Source organism: Triticum aestivum, chromosome 5A, assembly GCF_018294505.1.
Source record: "Triticum aestivum cultivar Chinese Spring chromosome 5A, IWGSC CS RefSeq v2.1, whole genome shotgun sequence".
Classification (NCBI taxonomy): Eukaryota; Viridiplantae; Streptophyta; class Magnoliopsida; order Poales; family Poaceae; genus Triticum; species Triticum aestivum.
The window spans coordinates 417386353-417407894 of record NC_057806.1 but is presented as its reverse complement, the minus strand read 5'-3'; the positions used below and the strand labels follow the sequence as shown (position 1 = coordinate 417407894).

Below are 21542 nucleotides of genomic sequence, written 5' to 3'. Positions count from 1 at the left end.
AGCTTCGGGGGCCCCACGAGGCAGGGGGCGCGCCCTAGGGGGGGTGCCCCCACCCTCGTGGGCACCTCCCTTCTCTCCTGACATGGGGTCCAAGTCCATCCGGTAGCTTTCCTTCCAAAAATAACTTCTCCAGTTGATTTCGTTCCATTTCGACTCCGTTTGATATTCCTTTTCTTCGAAACATTGAAATAGGCAAAAAAACATCAAATCTGGGCTGGGCCTCCGGTTAATAGGTGTTGGGGAACGTTGCAGAAAACAAAAAAAAATTCTACGGTTTCACCAAGATCCATCTATGAGTTCATCTAGCAACGAGTGATCGGATTGCATCCACATACCTTTGTAGATCACGCGCGGAAGCGTTCAAAGAACGGGGATGAGGAAGTCGTACTCGACGTGATCCAAATCACCGAAGATCCTAGCGCCGAACGGATGGCACCTCCGCGTTCAACACACGTACGGTCAGCGTGACGTATCCTCCTTCTTGATCCAGCAAGGGGGAAGGAGAGGTTGATGAAGATCCAGCAGCACGACGGCGTGGTGGTGGATGCAGGGGTCACCGCAGCAGGGCTTCGCCGTTCTACTGCGAGAGGGAGAGGTGTAGCAGCGAAGAGGGAGGCGCCAAGACTCAAGGGTGCGGCTGCCCCTCCCTCCCCCCCCTTTATATAGGCCCCGCTAGGGCGTGCGCCGGCCCTAGGAGATGGGATCTCCTAGGAGGGCGGCGGCCAAGGGGTGGAGTGCCCCCCAAGCCAGGTGGGGCCCCCCCACCCTAGGGTTCCCAATCCTAGGCTCATGGGGTGGGCCAAGGGGGGCGCACCAGCCCACTATGGGCTGGTTCCCCTCCCTGCTTAGCCCATGGGGCCCTCTGGGATGGGTGGCCCCACCCGGTGGACCCCGGGACCCTTCCGGTGGTCCCGGTATAATACCGGTGACCCCCGAAACTCTCACGATGGCCGAAACTGCACTTCCTATATATAATTCTTCACCTCCGGACCATTCCGGAACTCCTCGTGACGTCCAGGATCTCATCCGGGACTCCGAACAACTTTCAGGTTACTGCATATTCATATCTCTACAACCCTAGCGTCACCGAACCTTAAGTGTGTAGACCCTACGGGTTCGGGAGACATGTAGACATGACCGAGATGGCTCTCCGGTCAATAACCAACAGCGGGATCTGGATACCCATGTTGGCTCCCACATGCTCCTCGATGATCTCATCGGATGAACCACGATGTCGAGGATTCAAGCAACCCCGTATACAATTCCCTTTGTCAATCGGTACGTTACTTGCCCGAGATTCGATCGTCGGTATCCCAATACCTCGTTCAATCTCGTTACCGGCAAGTCACTTTACTCGTACCGTAATGCATGATCCCGTGACCAGACACTTGGTCACTTTGAGCTCATTATGATGATGCATTACCGAGTGGGCCCAGAGATACCTCTCCGTCATACGGAGTGACAAATCCCAGTCTTGATCCGTGTCAACCCAACAGACACTTTCGGAGATACCCGTAGTATACCTTTATAGTCACCCAGTTACGTTGTGACGTTTGGTACACCCAAAGCACTCCTACGGTATCCGGGAGTTACACGATCTCATGGTCTAAGGAAAAGATACTTGACATTGGAAAAACTCTAGCAAACGAACTATACGATCTTGTGCTATGTTTAGGATTGGGTCTTGTCCATCACATCATTCTCCTAATGATGTGATCTCGTTATCAATGACATCCAATGTCCATAGTCAGGAAACCATGACTATCTGTTGATCAACGAGCTAGTCAACTAGAGGCTTACTAGGGACATGTTGGTGTCTATGTATTCACACATGTATTACGATTTCCGGATAACACAATTATAGCATGAATAAAAGACAATTATCATGAACAAGGAAATATAATAATAATCCTTTTATTATTGCCTCTAGGGCATATTTCCAACAGTCTCCCACTTGCACTAGAGTCAATAATCTAGTTACATTGTGATGAATCGAACACCCATGGAATTCTGGTGTTGATCATGTTTTGCTCTAGGGAGAGGTTTAGTCAACGGATCTGCTACATTCAGGTCCGTATGTACTTTACAAATATCTATGTCTCCATCTTGAACATTTTCACGAATGGAGTTGAAGCGACGCTTGATGTGCCTGGTCTTCTTGTGAAACCTGGGCTCCTTGGCAAGTGCAATAGCTCCAGTGTTGTCACAGAAGAGTTTGATCGGCCCCGACGCATTGGGTATGACTCCTAGGTCGGTGATGAACTCCTTCACCCAAATTGCTTCATGCGCTGCCTCCGAGGCTGCCATGTACTCCGCTTCACATGTAGATCCCGCCACGACGCTCTGCTTGCAACTGCACCAGCTTACTGCCCCACCATTCAAAATATACACGTATCCGGTTTGTGACTTAGAGTCATCCAGATCTGTGTCGAAGCTAGCGTCGACGTAACCCTTTACGACGAGCTCTTCGTCACCTCCATAAACGAGAAACATTTCCTTAGTCCTTTTCAGGTACTTCAGGATATTCTTGACCGCTGTCCAGTGTTCCTTGCCGGGATTACTTTGGTACCTACCTACCAAACTTACGGCAAGGTTTACATCAGGTCTGGTACACAGCATGGCATACATAATAGAACCTATGGCTGAGGCATAGGGGATGACACTCATCTCTTCTATATCTTCTGCCGTGGTCGGACATTGAGCTGAGCTCAATTTCACACCTTGCAACACAGGCAAGAACCCCTTCTTAGACTGATCCATATTGAACTTCTTCAATATCTTATCAAGGTATGTGCTTTGTGAAAGACCTATGAGGCGTCTTGATCTATCTCTATAGATCTTGATGCCTAATATATAAGCAGCTTCTCCAAGGTCCTTCATTGAAAAACTCTTATTCAAGTAGGCCTTAATGCTGTCCAAAAGCTCTATATCATTTCCCATCAAAAGTATGTCATCTACATATAATATGAGAAATGCTACAGAGCTCCCACTCACTTTCTTGTAAACGCAGGCTTCTCCATAAGTCTGCATAAACCCAAACGCTTTGATCATCTCATCAAAGCGAATGTTCCAACTCCGAGATGCTTGCACCAGCCCATAAATCGAGCGTTGGAGCTTGCACACCTTGTCAGCATTCTTAGGATCGACAAAACCTTCCGGCTGCATCATATACAATTCTTCCTTAAGGAAACCATTAAGGAATGCCGTTTTGACGTCCATTTGCCATATCTCATAATCATAGAATGCGGCAATTGCTAACATGATTCGGACGGACTTCAGCTTCGCTACCGGTGAGAAAGTCTCATCGTAGTCAACCCCTTGAACTTGTCGATAACCCTTAGCGACAAGCCGAGCTTTATAGATGGTCACATTACCATCCGCGTCTGTCTTCTTCTTAAAGATCCATTTATTTTCTATGGCTCGCCGCTCAACGGGCAAGTCAGTCAAAGTCCATACTTCGTTTTCATACATGGATCCTATCTCGGATTTCATGGCTTCCAGCCATTTGTCGGAATCCGGGCCCGCCATCGCTTCTTCATAGTTCGAAGGTTCACCGTTGTCTAACAACATGATTTCCAAGACAGGGTTGCCGTACCACTCTGGTGCGGAACGTGTCCTTGTGGACCTACGAAGTTCAGTAGGAGCTTGATCTGAAGTATCTTGATCATCATCATTAACTTCCTCTCTAGTCGGTGCAGGCACCTCAGGAACATTTTCTTGAGTTGCGCCACTTTCCGGTTCAAGAGGTAATACTTCATCAAGTTCTACTTTCCTCCCACTTACTTCTTTCGAGAGAAACTCCTTCTCTAGAAAGGATCCATTCTTGGCAACAAAGATCTTGCCTTCGGATCTGAGGTAGAAGGTATACCCAATAGTTTCTTTAGGGTATCCTATGAAGACGCATTTTTCCGACTTGGGTTCGAGCTTTTCAGGTTGAAGTTTCTTGACATAAGCATCGCATCCCCAAACTTTTAGAAACGACAGCTTAGGTTTCTTCCCAAACCATAATTCATACGGTGTCGTCTCAACGGATTTCGACGGAGCCCTATTTAAAGTGAATGCGGCAGTCTCTAAAGCATAGCCCCAAAATGATAGCGGTAAATCGGTAAGAGACATCATAGATCGCACCATATCTAATAGAGTGCGATTACGACGTTCGGACACACCATTACGCTGAGGTGTTCCAGGCGGCGTGAGTTGTGAAACTATTCCACATTTTCTTAAGTGTGTGCCAAATTCGTGACTCAAGTATTCTCCTCCACGATCTGATCGCAAGAACTTGATTTTCCTGTCACGTTGATTCTCAACCTCACTCTGAAATTCCTTGAACTTTTCAAAGGTCTCAGACTTGTGTTTCATTAAGTAGACATACCCATATCTACTCAAGTCATCAGTGAGGGTGAGAACATAACGATAGCCACCGCGAGCCTCAACACTCATTGGACCGCACACATCAGTATGTATGATTTCCAATAAGTTGGTTGCTCGCTCCATTGTTCCTGAGAACGGAGTCTTGGTCATTTTACCCATGAGGCATGGTTCGCACGTGTCAAATGATTCGTAATCAAGAGACTCTAAAAGTCCATCTGCATGGAGCTTCTTCATGCGTTTGACACCTATGTGACCAAGGCGGCAGTGCCACAAGTATGTGGGACTATCATTATCAACCTTACATCTTTTGGTATTCACACTATGAATATGTGTAGCATTACGCTCGAGATTCATTAAGAATAAACCATTCACCATCGGAGCATGACCATAAAACATATCTCTCATATAAATAGAACAACCATTATTCTCGGATTTAAATGAGTAGCCATCTCGTATTAAACGAGATCCTGATACAATGTTCATGCTCAAACTTGGCACTAAATAACAATTATTGAGGTTCAAAACTAATCCCGTAGGTAAATGTAGAGGTAGCGTGCCGACGGCGATCACATCGACCTTGGAACCATTCCCGACGCGCATCGTCACCTCGTCCTTCGCCAGTCTCCGCTTATTCCGCAGCTCCTGCTTTGAGTTACAAATGTGAGCAACTGCACCGGTATCAAATACCCAGGAGCTACTACGAGTACTGGTAAGGTACACATCAATTACATGTATATCACATATACCTTTCGTTTTGCCGGCCTTCTTGTCCGCTAAGTATTTGGGGCAGTTCCGCTTCCAGTGACCACTTCCCTTGCAATAAAAGCACTCAGTCTCGGGCTTGGGTCCATTCTTTGGCTTCTTCCCGGCAGCTTGCTTGCCGGGCGCGGCAACTCCCTTGCCGTCCTTCTTGAAGTTCTTCTTACCCTTGCCTTTCTTGAACTTAGTGGTTTTATTCACCATCAACACTTGATGTTCCTTTTTGACTTCTACCTCTGCTGATTTCAGCATTGCAAATACTTCAGGAATGGTCTTTTCCATCCCCTGCATATTGAAGTTCATCACAAAGCTCTTGTAGCTCGGTGGAAGCGACTGAAGGATTCTGTCAATGACCGCGTCATCCGGGAGATTAACTCCCAGCTGAGTCAAGCGGTTATGTAACCCAGACATAGTGAGTATGTGCTCACTGACAGAACTGTTTTCCTCCATCTTACAGCTGAAGAACTTGTCGGAGACTTCATATCTCTCGACCCGGGCATGAGCTTGAAAAACCATTTTCAGCTCTTCGAACATCTCATATGCTCCGTGTCTCTCAAAACGCTTTTGGAGCCCCGGTTCTAAGCTGTAAAGCATGCCGCACTGAACGAGGGAGTAATCATCGGTACGTGTCTGCCAAGCGTTCATAACGTCTTGTTCTGCAGGGAGAACAGGTGCGTCACCTAGCGGTGCTTGTAGGACATAATCTTTCTTGGCAGCTATGAGGATGATCCTCAGGTTCCGGACCCAGTCCGTATAGTTGCTGCCATCGTCTTTCAGCTTGGTTTTCTCTAGGAACGCGTTGAAGTTGAGGACAACGTTGGCCATTTGATCTACAAGACATATTGTAAAGATTTTAGACTAAGTTCATGATAATTAAGTTCATCTAATCAAATTATTCAATGAACTCCCACTCAGATAGACATCCCTCCAGTCATCTAAGTATAACATGATCCGAGTTAACTAGGCCGTGTCCGATCATCACGTGAGACGGACTAGTCAACATCGGTGAACATCTTCATGTTGATCGTATCTTCTATACGACTCATGCTCGACCTTTCGGTCTTCTGTGTTCCGAGGCCATGTCTGTACATGCTAGGCTCGTCAAGTCAACCTAAGTGTTTGCATGTGTAAATCTGTCTTACACCCGTTGTATGTGAACGTTGGAATCTATCACACCCGATCATCACGTGGTGCTTCGAAACAACGAACTGTCGCAACGGTGCACAGTTAGGGGGAACACTTTCTTGAAATTATTATGAGGGATCATCTTATTTACTACCGTCGTTCTAAGTAAACAAGATGCAAAAACATGATAAACATCACATGCAATCAAATAATAATAGTGACATGATATGGCCAATATCACATAGCTCCTTTGATCTCCATCTTGGGGCTCCATGATCATCTTGTCACCGGCATGACACCATGATCTCCATCATCATGATCTCCATCATCGTGTCTCCATGAAGTTGCTCGCCAACTATTACTTCTACTACTATGGCTAACACGTTTAGCAATAAAGTAAAGTAATTTACATGGCGTTTCTCAATGACACGCAGGTCATACAAAAAATAAAGACAACTCCTATGGCTCCTGCCGGTTGTCATACTCATCGACATGCAAGTCGTGATTCCTATTACAATAGCATGAACATCTCATACATCACATATATATCATTCATCATTCATCACAACTTTGGCCATATCACATCACAAACACTTGCTGCAAAAACAAGTTAGACGTCCTCTAATTGTTGTTGCAAGTTTTACGTGGCTGCAATAGGGTTCTAGCAAGAACGTTTTCTTACCTACGTGAAAGCCACAACGTGATTTGTCAACTTCTATTTACCCTTCATAAGGACCCTTTTCATCGAATCCGCTCCAACTAAAGTGGGAGAGACAGACACCCGCCAGCCACCTTATGCAACTAGTGCATGTCAGTCGGTGGAACCGGTCTCACGTAAGCGTACGTGTAAGGTTGGTCCGGGCCGCTTCATCCCACAATACTGCTGAAGCAAAATAAGACTAGTAGCGGCAAGAAAGTTGACAACATCTACGCCCACAACAAATTGTGTTCTACTCGTGCAAAGAGAACTACGCATAGACCTAGCTCATGATGCCATTGTTGGGGAACGTTGCAGAAAACAAAAAATTTCCTACGGTTTCACCAAGATCCATCTATGAGTTCATCTAGCAACGAGTGATCGGATTGCATCTACATACCTTTGTAGATCACGCGCGGAAGCGTTCAAAGAACGGGGATGAGGAAGTCGTACTCGACGTGATCCAAATCACCGGAGATCCTAGCGCCGAACGGACGGCACCTCCGTGTTCAACACACGTACGGTCAGCGTGACGTCTCCTCCTTCTTGATCCAGCAAGGGGGAAGGAGAGAGTGATGAAGATCCAGCAGCACGACGGCGTGGTGGTGGATGCAGGGGTCACCGCAGCAGGGCTTCGCCGTTCTACTGCGAGAGGGAGAGGCGTAGCAGGGGAGAGGGAGGCGCCAAGACTCAAGGGTGCGGCTGCCCCTCCCTCCCCCCTTTATATAGGCCCCCTAGGGGGTGCGCCGGCCCTAGGAGATGGGATCTCCTAGGGGGCGGCGGCCAAGGGGTGGAGTGCCCCCCAAGCCAGGTGGGGCGCCCCCCCACCCTAGGGTTCCCAACCCTAGGCGCATGGGGTGGGCCAAGGGGGCGCACCAGCCCACTATGGGCTGGTTCCCCTCCCCACTTAGCCCATGGGGCCCTCCGGGATGGGTGGCCCCACCCGGTGGACCCCCGGGACCCTTCCGGTGGTCCCGGTACAATACCGGTGACCCCCGAAACTCTCCCGATGGCCGAAACTGCACTTCCTATATATAATTCTTCACCTCCGGACCATTTCGGAACTCCTCGTGACGTCCGGGATCTCATCCGGGACTCCGAACAACTTTCGGGTTACTGCATATTCATATCTCTACAACCCTAGCGTCACCGAACCTTAAGTGTGTAGACCCTACGGGTTCGGGAGACATGTAGACATGACCGAGATGGCTCTCCGGTCAATAACCAACAGCGGGATCTGGATACCCATGTTGGCTCCCACATGCTCCTCGATGATCTCATCGGATGAACCACGATGTCGAGGATTCAAGCAACCCCGTATACAATTCCCTTTGTCAATCGGTACGTTACTTGCCCGAGATTCGATCGTCGGTATCCCAATACCTCGTTCAATCTCGTTACCGGCAAGTCACTTTACTCGTACCGTAATGCATGATCCCGTGACCAGACACTTGGTCACTTTGAGCTCATTGTGATGATGCATTACCGAGTGGGCCCAGAGATACCTCTCCGTCATACGGAGTGACAAATCCCAGTCTTGATCCGTGTCAACCCAACAGACACTTTCGGAGATACCCGTAGTATACCTTTATAGTCACCCAGTTACGTTGTGATGTTTGGTACACCCAAAGCACTCCTACGGTATCCGGGAGTTACACGATCTCATGGTCTAAGGAAAAGATACTTGACATTAGAAAAACTCTAGCAAACGAACTATACGATCTTGTGCTATGTTTAGGATTGGGTCTTGTCCCTCACATCATTCTCCTAATGATGTGATCTCGTTATCAACGACATCCAATGTCCATAGTCAGGAAACCACGACTATCTGTTGATCAACGAGCTAGTCAACTAGAGGCTTACTAGGGACATGTTGGTGTCTATGTATTCACACATGTCTTACGATTTCCGGGTAACACAATTATAGCATGAATAAAAGATAATTATCATGAACAAGGAAATATAATAATAATCCTTTTATTATTGCCTCTAGGGCATATTTCCAACAATAGGTTAGTCCCAAAAATAATATAAAAGTGGATAATAAAGCCCAATATTGCCAAAAATAGTAGATAACATAGCATGGAGCAATCAAAAGTTATAGATACGTTGGAGACGTATCATCAAGCTCGAGCTCCTCAAATCCCTTCATTATTTCGTCCACCATCACCCTAGCATATCCTTCTGGAATCGGCCGACAGTGAAAAGTTGCGCCAGGTTCAGGACGTGCAACAGAGCCAACAGCCGCCTTGACTTTCATATCCATCCATTGCGCCATAAGGTGGCAATTGTGAGACTCTGTGATTAAGTCCACGGGGTAGCTAGCAGGAGCCATGAAGACAGGCTCCTGAAGTAGCTCTGTGGAAGCCACGCTGCTTCTTCACTGAGATGGCGGTGTAGCTTCGGGTGTAGCAGCTTTAGCAGGTCGCACGCTACGGGCCTCGTCTCGTTCCTCTAGCGCTTGTACCCTTGCATGCAGCGCCTGTAGTTGGGTCAACTCCTTTTTTCTTCTTCCTCTCTCGGCGTTTGTAACCGCCTGCATCGGGAAATCCAGCCTTCCATGAAAGGGAGCCTGGCGTGCCTCGTGTTCGTCCAGGGTGCTCAGGATTCTCGAGGGCCTCTGTGAGCTCGTCGTTCTCTCTGTCCGGAACGAACGTCCCTTGTTGCACCTTTTTGATATACTCTTGAAGCTTCTCGATGGGTGTGTTCAGCTGCTTGTTGGTCCAAACGCACTTCCCTGTTACAGGGTCCAATTTTTCCCCAACCCTGAAGAACCAAGTCCTACAACGGTCTGGCCAGCGTCGCATCTCTAGTTCGATCCCTTTAGCAATGAGGTCATTCTCAGCCTTGTCCCACAACGGCCAGGCTTTCAGGTAGCCACCTGACCCCGTGCAATGGTAATGCTTCTTCTTTGCAGCATTTTTCTTGTTTGTCGCTGACATCTTCGCTGCTCTCTCAGATTTCTTTTTGGTGACAAATGCGGGCCACTGATCTTTGATCTTCTCAAATCGGACGATGAATTCTGGAGTCTTGTCTTGGTCAACAAATGATGATTTCAGGTCATTCTTCCACCTCCTGAATAGCTCAGCCATCTTCTTAAGAGCATAAGCCTTGATCATTGGCTTTTTAACTGGATTCTCCGGATCCTCCTCTGGCGGGATGGTGAAATTTTCCTGCAGCACGGTCCAAAGATCAGCTTTCTGCCTGTCGCTGACATAAGACACATGAGAGTCTTTGTCCTTAGGCTTCAACCATTGCTCGATGCTGATAGGGTCATGTCCCTAACTAGAACCCCGCACTGAGCATTAAATTTTTGCTTGGTCCGGAGGGGTTCAATCGGTTGGCCAGCGCGATCAATTTCGATGATCGTGTATCTTTCATCCGAGCGCAACTTTCTCTTCGGGCCTCGTCTCGTTATCGAAGTGTTGCTCGATCCGTAGGTCTAGAAAAGAATAAAAAGAAGAGAGTTAATATGTGTACATACCAAAAACAATTAATGCATCAATTAGGTACAGTCAGCACATGCTTAATTAATTAATATATATACCTGGTCGGACTTCGTTAGGTCACCGGAGCCGTCATCACGGTGTCCTTCCCCCTCCATTCGGTCACTGGAGTCGTCATCACGGTGTCCTTCCCCCTCCATTCGGTCACCGGAGCCGTCATCACGGTGTCCTTCCTCCTCCATTGTTTGATCATCGTCGTCGTAGCCTGCTTCTTCATCCTGCCTTTCCAGACCATCGGTGCATGTGTCGTTGAGAAATGACAAGACGGCATCACTTCCATGTGCTATTATATCCCCCAACACCTCTTCCTGTGCTTCGTCTCGGGGGTGCGGATCCATAATTTTTGCAAATATTTACAACATGGCAATTATTATTCAAACATGACAGATGGATATATTAGTGGCAAACGTTGAACTAGCTAGCTAAGCATAATAAGGAACCATATTAGTGGCCTGGCCTCAACGCTTCTCTAGGGTTTGGGGTGGCCTCGACGACAACGCTCTTTTAACTTGGTAAATTTGGGTGGCCTCAAGAGAGTTTGTCGATCGGGTAGGGGCGCGGTGGGAGGGGGTCGGAGACCGACATTGTTTTTTTCTAGGGTTTGGGTGTCCTCGAGAGTTTTGGTCGAGCGAGAGGGCCGTGGGGTGCTACCGTGGTATAAGTTATCACGGTCGAGAGGGGGTATATCGACAACGACAACATACGACGACCCCTCGACCCTCGAACCCTCGGCGACCCTCAACCCCTCGGTGACCCTCGACCCTCTACCCTAGCTAGTTCCCGCCCCTCGCCCCTCAAACCCTCGGTGACCCCCCCCCCCCCTCATGTCAAAGTTATCGGGGACGGGGTATATCGACAACGACATACCCGATAAAAAATAAGAAGACGAAGAAGAAATAAAAAGAGGAGAAGAAGAAAGGAATAAAGGAGAAGATCAAAGAAAAAAAGAGGAGAAGAAGAGAAAATAGAAAATTTCTATTTTCTCTTCTTCTCCTCTATTCCTTTCTTCTTCTCCTCTTTTTTCCCCTTTTTCCTCTTCTTATTTATTTCTCCTCTTCTTCCTCTCCTCTTCTTCTCATTTTTATGTTCCTTCTTCCTAAACTAAACATAAACTAAAATAATCCTAAAACTAAATGAAGTTATCGGGACGGGGTATATCGACAACGAAGAAAAAAAAGGAAAAAAAGAGGAGAAGAAGAAAGGAATAGAGAAGAAGAAGAGAAAATAGAAAATAGATTCCTAATCTTCTTCTATTTTCTATTTTTTTCTTCTCCTCTATTCCTTTCTTCTTCTCCTCTTCTTTTTCTTCTTTTTTCCTCTTCTTATTTATTTTTCCTCTTCTTCCTCTCCTCTTCTTATCCTTTCTTCCTCTTCTTATTTTCCTTCTTCCTCTCATTCTTTTTCTTCTTCTTTCCTTTCCTAGCTAGATATATAAAACTTTTCTAAAAATGTAACTTTTGCATATATAAAACTTTTCACTCTACATTTTCATACATATGAAAAAAATAAAGTTTCTATACAAAAGTGCACAATTTTTATGAACAAATTACAACATCTAAATTAACTAGACATCTAAATAAATATAACTACACATCCAAAATTTTCCTAATCTTAAAACTGAACTAAACATAAACTAAAATAACCTAAAAACATGTAAAAACATCTAAGAATAGCATCTAAAAACTTCTAAAAAACATATAAAAACATCTACAAATATAATAGCATCGCGCAGGGGCGGATCCAGGGGCACGGTGGCGGGGCGGGGCCGGCGTCGGCAGGGCAGGGTAGGGGCGCAGGGGCGCGGGATAGGGGAGGGGCGCGGGAGCAGGCTGGTGCTCACAGGGGGCGGCGCGTCGGGGCCGGCGGGGGCGCGAGGGTCGACGGCACGTCGGGGCAGAGGGCGTCAGCGGCGGCGGCGACGACGTTGAGCAGCCTAACGGCGTCGGTGGCGGCGGCGACGGCAAGGTGGAGCAGGGGCATCGGGTGGCGACGGCGACGAGGAGGAGCAAGAGCGTCGGGGGAGAAGAAGTGATGGATTTCACCAAAACTGCTAAGTGTTTTCTTATATACCCAGGGCATTGGTATCGGTTCGTGGCACAAACCGGTACCAATGCCCCCTTTTGTCCCGGTTGGTGCCACCAACCGGGACCAAAAGTCGCACAAACCGGTACGAATGCCTCCCTTTGGTACCGGTTGGTGCCACCAACCGGGACCAAAGGCCTCGTGCTCCCCGTGGCCAAAACTTTAGTCCCACCTAGCTAGTTGAGATGGGCGTGTGGTGCTTTATAAGCCCCACTGCCGCACCCCTCTCGAGCTCCTCTCGATTGCAGGCTTACGAGCCTAATTGTCACTACTATGCCTGATGTGCCTACTAGGCCTTCTGCGGGCCTGAATCCTGGCCCATGGTAGGGTTTCTACTCGTATTCAGGCCGTGGTGGCCCAGTAGTTGGCACTTTTTTTATTTTTTTGTTGCTTTATTTATTTTATTTTGTTTCTACTTACAACAAAAAACCTTACTGTTGCTATTTTTATTCATTTTATTAAAGTTTATTTATTTTATTAAAGTTTATTTATTTTACTTTTATAAAGTTTATTTTGTTTCTACTTCTTTATTTTATAAAAGTTTATATTTTTTTGTTTCTACTTATTTATTGTATTAAATTTTAATCTGTTTTATTTTGTTTCTACTTATTTATTTTATTAAAGTTTATTTTATTTTATTTTGTTTATACTTATTTATTTTATTAAATTTTAATTTATTTAATTTGGTTCTACTTTTTATTAAAGTTTATTTTGTTTCTTTCTGCTTTTCATGTTTTGAACAGAAAATACTTTGATAATTTCAGTGGCATGAATTTTATATAATTTTAGTTTAAAAATACTAGAGGTTTATAAAAGCTTTTTAGTTCATTCCTTTTGCTATTAGAGGTTTATAAAAGTTTTTTTGTTAATTTTCTTTTTGCATGGTATCATCATTTCATCCACATAGCATGTGCAAGAAATTAGAGAGGGTTACGGCAAAAACTGGACGCACTTCGTGTATAAAACAGACAATCTGTTTCGAAGTATGAGGGTTTCATATAGAAACTCGTCTGTTACAAAGGGATTTCATTTTTTTGAACTTATTTGAACTCCAGAGTTTTTCTGTGTTCAAAATGCACCATTCAAAGTCACGTCATCAATTTTCAACCCTTTCTGACTTAATTTGTTATTTTTCATGCATTTACTGATTATTTTTAGCTATAAGACCCTGAAATTGAAAAGCATTTCAAATGAACTCTGAAAAGGTTGAAAATTGGTATCGTATCATCATTTCATCCACATAGCATGTTCAAGAAAGTAGAGAGGGTTACGATAAAAACTGGATGAACTTCGTGTACAAAACAGACAATCTCTTTCAAAGTATGAGAGTTTCATATGGAAACTCGTCTGTTACAAAGGGATTTCATTTTTTTAACTTATTTGAACTCCATATTTTTTTCTGTGTTCAAAATGCACCATTCAAAGCCACATCATCAATTTTCAACCCTTTCTGACTTCATTTGTTATTTTTCATGCATTTACTGATTATTTTGAGCTATAAGACCCTGAAATTAAAAAGCACTACAAATGAACTATGAAAAGATTGAAAGTTGGCATGGTATCATCATTTCACCCACATAGCATGTGCAAGAAATTAGAGAGGGTTACGGCAAAAACTGTATGCACTTCATGTACAAAACGGACAATCTCTTTCGAAGTATCAGGGTTTCATACGGAAACTCGTTTGTTAAAAGGGGATTTCATTTTTTTGAACTTATTTGAACTCCATACTTTTTCTGTGTTCAAAATGCACCATTCAAAGCCACATCATCAATTTTCAACCCTTTCTGACTTCATTTGTTATTTTCATGCATTTACCGATTATTTTGAGCTATAAGACCTTGAAATTGAAAAGCACTACAAATGAACTCTGAAAAGGTTGAAAGTTGGCATGGTATCATCATTTCACCCACATAGCATGTGCAAAAAACTAGAGAGGCTTACGACAAAAACTGGATGCACTTCGTGTATAAAATGCACCATTCAAAGTTACATCATCAATTTAGTACATGTACATCATCAATTCATCACACTAAAAACAAAGTACATACATAGTTCTCATTGAACAACATATAGCTCTCCAGAGCATCTACTTAAACCATACATTGAAACTATGTGAAACCTTTCAATGCAACAATAAATGCGATCATAATCACAACCAAGGTAAAAATTGATTCAACGGCATAATGATACCAAGCCTCGGTATCAATGACATATTTTTTAATCTTTCTCATCTTCAACCGCATTGCATCCATCTTGATCTTGTGATCATCGACGACATCCGCAACATGCAACTCCAATATCATCTTCTCCTCCTCATTTATTTTTTATTTTTTGCTTCAAGTAATTATTTTTTCTTCTTCAACTAAATTTAACCTCTCGACAATAGGGTCGGTTGGAATTTCCGGTTCAACTACCTCCTACATAAATAAAATCTATGTCAACTTGATGGGCATAATTGTCATAAACAATAAATGAACCAAATAGTTATAAAAGATAATATATATACCACATCTGAATCATAGCCAGGACGAGGGCCGACGGGGGCGGATACCAAAACCATCGCACTATATAAGCACAAGCAATAATAAAAGTAAAAAAATTAGACAAGTATCTATATAAAGTAAGAATTTTTTCTTTCAGAAGAAGATAAGAGGCTCACCATAGTGGTGCAGGCGACGAGATCGGCGCGGGCGATCGACGGCGGTGAAGACGGGGACGGGACGTGACGGACCGCTAACCTAGACAAATCTCGGGGAAAATGGAGTTTGGAGGTCGAGCTTCGAGAGGAGAAAGCTTAACTAGCGTGGCTTGGGCATTTCATCGAACACCTTGTGTGCATAGGAGGTGAGCTAGAGCACCCAAATGCCCTCTCCTCGCCGGCCAGAAAAAACAGAGCATTATGGAGTGCGCTGCTACAGTGACGGGGTATATATAGGCAACTCATTTGTCCCAGTTCATGGCTGAAACCAGGACTAAAGCCCAGCCTTCTGTCCCGGTTCGAGCCAAGAACCGGGACCAATGTTTGTGGGCCAGGAGCGAGGCCCATTGGTCCCGGTTTGTGCCTGGAATCGGGACAAATGGGTCCATACAAACCGGGACCAATGCCCACGAGGCCCCGGCCGACCCCCTGAGCTCACGAACCGGGACGAATGCATCCATTGGTTCCGGCTCATGAAAGAACCGGGACTAATGGGCTGGCCAGGCCCGAACGAAAGCCCCTTTTTCTACTAGTGACTACTAATCCGGTACAACTAAATCATTTTTGAGTATCGTAGCGATCAATTAGCATTATGCTAGTGAATTAGTCATGAATCTCATACTAGGGAAACACTGACAACGTGTTTGTCTAGAATGAATGGAAGTTTACACATGGAAGTTTAGTAGGGGATTAGACGTGGGAAGTTGAATTTTAGTCCCAATCCTATATTTGGTGTGTGTGGTGGGAATTAGTAAAGTGAATTTGAATGAAAATAACTTCCCATATGAATTAACAGGGGGAGGCTGGAAAGAGATACGTGGGAAATGAACTCCTTAATTCTCTTTCCTCATCTCACCTCAATTCCCTTGCCCTCCAACCAAACAATGATTATATGTCACATAACCCTTAAATTGTCATTCCCTACCTTTAATAACCCCCAACCAAACATGTTGTGATACGTCCTTGGTGGGGATGGGGCAGGGAACTGCTTGCTCTCAGTACGAACTTTACTCATTTTTGTTGTCATTATTATTAATTTTTTTGGGAAACTTTCGATCTATTCATCTTTGATTGTGGAACAGTGAACACCGGAAATAATAAAAATTGCATTCAGATTCGTAGATCATTTAGCAGCGACTACAAACACTGAAGCGAGCCGAAGACGCGCCGCCGTCATCGCTCCTTCCTTGTCGGAGCCAGACAGAACTTGTTGCAGTAGACAGTCGAGAAGTGAATCGTGCTAAGACCCCATAGGACCAACAAACCAGGAAAAATCACTGCTGAAAGATTGAAAGGATGCAACCTGAAGACGAATGAAACCTTACTCATTCTTGTTGTCATCGTTGTTGTTATTGGTCTTGCTTAACTTTCTGTTGCATCTTTGAAATAATAGATTGTGAGTATTTTTGTGCAGCCACGGATTGCACACAAAGGAATTTTGTAAACACGGCAATTATCTCTCTCCATTTGCTATGCACATTCCCTGTCACTGCCAGTAATCGATCGGCCGACAGTTGAAAGTTCAGTCATCTTCCTCCGGCTACGAACTACTAGCACCACCCTAAAATAATCCGGCCGATCATTCTACTTCTTCCTACCCACTACCAAAATAATCATACTATCTAATCTAGAATCTCCGAGAAGACACAAAAAGAAACAAGACGAAAAAGAATGGACATATCTACAGTGAGCTTCAGGCGTCTGCAGGCTTCAGCTGCCGTTGGGCAGCTCCTGCTCTTCCCGGTGCGACGGGAGCCCCCGGCTCCGCAATGTGCGCGTGCTCGATGTCGTCATTGCGTTCGACGCCGATGCCGAAGCCGACGCGGACGCCGACGCATGCGACGTCGACGGGGTCGTGCCCGACGACGAGCCGTCGGAGTACTGCGACGAGCTGCGCAGGCCGTGCGCCCTCCTCCGGTACCGCGAGCCGGGCGCCCCGGGCCGCGTCGGCTCCTCCAGCGTGCTCTGCTTCTTGGAGAGGATGATGACCACGCGCTTCATGTCCGGCCGCAGCCGTGGGTCCGCCTGCACGCACAGCAGCCCGATGCGGACGCACATGAGCACCTGGTCCGGCGCGGCCGTCGACTTCACCGACGGGTCCAGCAGCTCCATGCTCCGCTCCTCCTTGTACAGCTTCCAGGCCTGCATGGCGCACGCAACACATTCTTATCCTTCCAGGCTAGCTGCATGCACGCGATGACACGGATCATCAATCAATGGAGGAAACCGCACATACTACTACGTACGTAATCGAGGAGGTTGTCGGCGCTGGATCGGGGCGGCGGGATGAAGGAGGAGTTCTTTCGGCCGGAGAGGATCTCGAGGACGAGGACGCCGAAGCTGAAGACGTCGGCCTTGGCGGAGAGGTGGCCGTGCATGAGGTACTCGGGCGCCATGTAGCCGTTGGTGCCGGCGACGCGGGTCTGGACGTGGGAGTGGCCGTCGCCGGCCTCCGGGAAGAGGCGGGCCATGCCGAAGTCGGCGATCTTGGCGACCCAGCGTTCGTCGAGGAGGATGTTGCTGGCCTTGATGTCGCGGTGGATGATGGGCGTGTGCGCGTCCTCGTGCAGGTACAGCAGCCCCCGCGCCACGCCCACCACCACCTCCAGCCGCCGCGCCCACGTCAGCTCCGCGCGCAATGGCCTGTCGCCCTCGCTGCTGCTGCCGGCTGGACATTCAAAAGACAAGAACACTGACATCAGAGCTACGCCGTTCATTCCGGCTTGTAAAATTCAGTTAAACTTGGCACCACATGCACGCGCGGCAGCCGCAGCAGGTTTAGCGTCGCCGTGTGCTGCCCGGCACTCGACGGTGACACATCGGATGATCAGACCGGACGGCGACGGCGACGTGCCAGCGCCGTCTCGTGGACCGGGTCGGCCAGGGGGGGGGGGGGGGGGGGGGGGGGGGGGGGGGGGGGGGGGAGCAAGGGCCCCGGGTGCAGCGCGGTTGTACACTGCACCCAGAGGCGCCCACGTAGGACTACCATGAGGAAAACCAAGGCATTCAATGCCGGAAACAGCTAGTGGAAGACTTTGACTCGGTCAAAAGGGCTATCGCAAGAAAGGGCCGCCTGGTCAAAGCAGAAGAATAGTTGGATTAGGGTTTGGCACTAGGCTACTACTGCTATCAGTTCACGTAGAGACTGACTGCGATGTCCATCCACAGGGGGCACAAAAGTATGGTGCACGTTTATTGCTTTTCCTCGTGTATGTATATGTGTATATGTAAGACCGCGCGTGCAAGAGTTGGAGATTCGCGGCCAAAGCAAGAGCAAGTGCGTCAGAACCGCCTCACCATCGAAGGCGAGTTTAGTGTCAAAAGCCAACTTCCTATGCGTGCGTCGAGCCACCTGGTTAAGTTGTAGCCTAGAAAGAAAAGCAACCGATGGGAGAGGAACAATTGGTCACTGATTCTGGCTTCGTGGATCAAACTGTCTCTTTCAGAGGCCCAACGAATTTTGACGGGAAGCGTACGGCCCCGTAAGTAAAAAAGCAAACTACTCTTCCCCAGCAAGCAAGCGATCGGCCTGGATATGGATCTAGTGCATCATCTCGGCGTCATGTGGTGCATATGCGTACTTGCCGTGCCAAGGACACGTTATTTCGCGCTAACAGATTTCTTTCTGAAAGTGAAACCGGCAAGGCAACACATACATGGACATGGTCTCATCTTTTTTACAACGCGCCGCGGACACGAATTTTTCAAACAAAGCGTGCTGTGCTGACCATTCGTGCGTTGGAATTTTTCAAAAGGGCAGAGTGTGCTTTTGCCGTTTATGGCCTGGACCAGTAGTCGTGGCCTCGGGATCACACGGTTGTTCGCTTCCGTTCGTGCTTCCTAAAGGGGTAACAGCGACAACAGCGCAGCGTACTACGGGCTACAACAGTGGACCGCTCGTTGTTCATCGCACCTACGTCATGGATGACCAACGAGCTGAAATTAACCTATGCAATTTTTTTCTAGTAAAAACCCATAATTCTAGCATCTACAATTCTAAATCCAACCTCGCAACCTGATACCCAATACAAATGTCAAGTTGCCAACCCAACAACTGTACGGCGCAGTCTCCTACAGAACCCAATTCAAATCTTCGAAGCATATGGATGTGGCTATCAGCCTATGATGCCAAATTAAATTAAGAAGACCAAAAATGTCTGCACTCGCTGACTGCCTCTGCATTTTTTTACTGTCTACTATAGTTTTACCACGCCATGTATATCTATGCATGTAGCATTTCTTTAAAAAAAATTCTAGATAGATGCTTCCACTGTTGCAGAGCATGGCCCTGTTCCATCATACCATAGATTGATGTGAATGTGTATACGACTATACGGTGCTGGTGCGACATTGCTCTCGTAAGATTGTCTGCACTCACCGGTTCAGCAACCATCAATTCAGCATGCGTGTGCATTCTGAATAGCAATAATTCTAGCAGACGTCTATGAGGGCATCATTTCGTTGAGTTTTCTTTCTGTAAGATATATGCGTGTTCTTGCAGAGAGCCGTCGGCAGCATGACACCCTCACTGACGCTAGCAATGAACGGATATGTAGTGAGTACGTTCCTAGTCCTACTCTGTGTGAACTCGCTGCTGCAATTTTCCGGTGCATTAATTTCCTACCAAATATCACCACCAACCACGAAGCATCATGTGCATCTGTGCATTCTTCGTCTTCCGATCGCACAGGGTTGGTCGGAATTCGTGTTTCCAATGCGTAAAATGGGGAATTCACTCACGAATCAACCAACCAACTAAATTAAAGCATGGATTGGAAGGAAAGCAGGGGAATGGCGACGAGAAATTATCAAGCGGAACGGGTGGGATGGGACGGAGCGACTCACAGTGTGTTTTGTTGCCGGAGGTGGGCAGCGGGGCGGCGGCGGCGGAGAAGAGGATCTTGTCGAGGCTCTCGTTGGGGACGTACTCGTAGACGAGGAGCTTCTCGTCGGCGCCGTGGGCGCAGTAGCCGAGCAGGTTGACGACGTTGCGGTGCTGGACGCGGGACAGCAGGTTGGCCTCGTTCTTGAACTCCCGCGCGCCCTGCCTGGACCCGGCGCCCAGCCGCTTGACGGCCACGTCCCGGCCGTCGGCGAGCTGGCCCCGGTAGACGGGGCCGAACCCGCCCTGCCCGAGCTTCTGCTTCTCCGAGAAGTTGCGCGTGGCCGCCGCCAGCGCCTCGTAGCGGAACGCGCGCTGCTCCCGCGCCGCGATGGCCTCCAGGTCCTCCTCCTCCCGCCGCGCCGACGCCGACGACCCGCGGCGGGAGCCGAACGGCCGCCGGATCCGCTCCAGCAGGTCCCGCGGCTTCATGTCCTCCTCCGCCAGGCCGGCCGGGCTTCGCCGGGGAGGGGGAGAACGCGGTGGGCGTCTGTCGCGCGCCGTGCGCGTCCGGGCGGGCGAGGGACGGAGGAAGTTTGGCAGTGAGGCCGACGCGCGCGTGTCGTGTCTGCCTTCGGGGTCGGGGTGGTGTGTGGAGCTGGATGAGGGATGAGGAGCGCGAGGTGTTTGAGAGCCGTCGCTGCCGCGGGGGAGCGAGGAAAGTTCAGGCGACTGCGCGTTGACAAACGGTGGTGTGCCCGTCCGGGCTGCCGGTGCCGTGACCTCGGGCTATCGTTGGCTGTGCATCTGCATCCGACTCGGCACGTACAAATCTTTGCGTACTGTTCTGCAACAGATATGGGCGACGTTCCTCTGACTTCACTGTGCTGCCAGCAGCAGGCACGCACGACAAGCGACGCCCCTTCTTGGCGACTTCGTTCGGCTCCGGGAAACTGCGGCGAAACGGCGGGCGCCAAGATTGACCCACCTTTTTCCGTCTTCCTCCGCGCATTTTTGCTTGGTTTTCGGAGGCAAATGCAATGGAGACGGGGAAGCAATGCACTGCCCACGTTTTCCCTCGGAAAGAAAACTTGTTAAACTTGTTTTTCTTTGAGTTAAATACAATAAAGGTGCCTCAACTTGTCCTCCGTTTAGTGTCTATAGTTACAAAACACACGAAACTGGTGCTCGAACTTGTCCGACCGTACAAATACGGCGCTTTCATCCGTACTTGGACGTATGTCCATCCCGCGTGGCGTGCTATTGTGGCAGTGGCCCATCTGTTAGTGGCTAAGGGGTGTTTGGTTCAGGGACTTTTTAGTCCCAAAGACTAGAAAAAGTCCCTAAAAAGTCCCTAGGAACCAAACGGGAGGAACTTTTTCTACAGGGACTAAAAAAAGACTCTATTGGAGAGTCTTTTTTGACTAGTCCCTGAGACTAGAAAAAGTCCTAGGACTTCTGAAACAAACACCCCCTAAG

At 47.6% G+C, this 21542-nt stretch overlaps 1 protein-coding gene across 1 annotated transcript; it reads right to left on the bottom strand.

Moving 5' to 3' along the window:
* Window positions 1-16597: 16597 nt before the first annotated feature.
* LOC123103713 (putative receptor-like protein kinase At4g00960) lies at window positions 16598-20889 on the bottom strand. Its single transcript, XM_044525387.1, has 3 exons — window positions 20087-20889; window positions 17488-17909; window positions 16598-17383 (listed from the first exon to the last, which is right to left on the bottom strand). Exons 1-3 carry the CDS (start codon window positions 20553-20555, stop codon window positions 16952-16954), a joined length of 1323 nt encoding a protein of 440 aa, XP_044381322.1. The 5' UTR covers window positions 20556-20889; the 3' UTR covers window positions 16598-16951.
* Window positions 20890-21542: the final 653 nt, after the last annotated feature.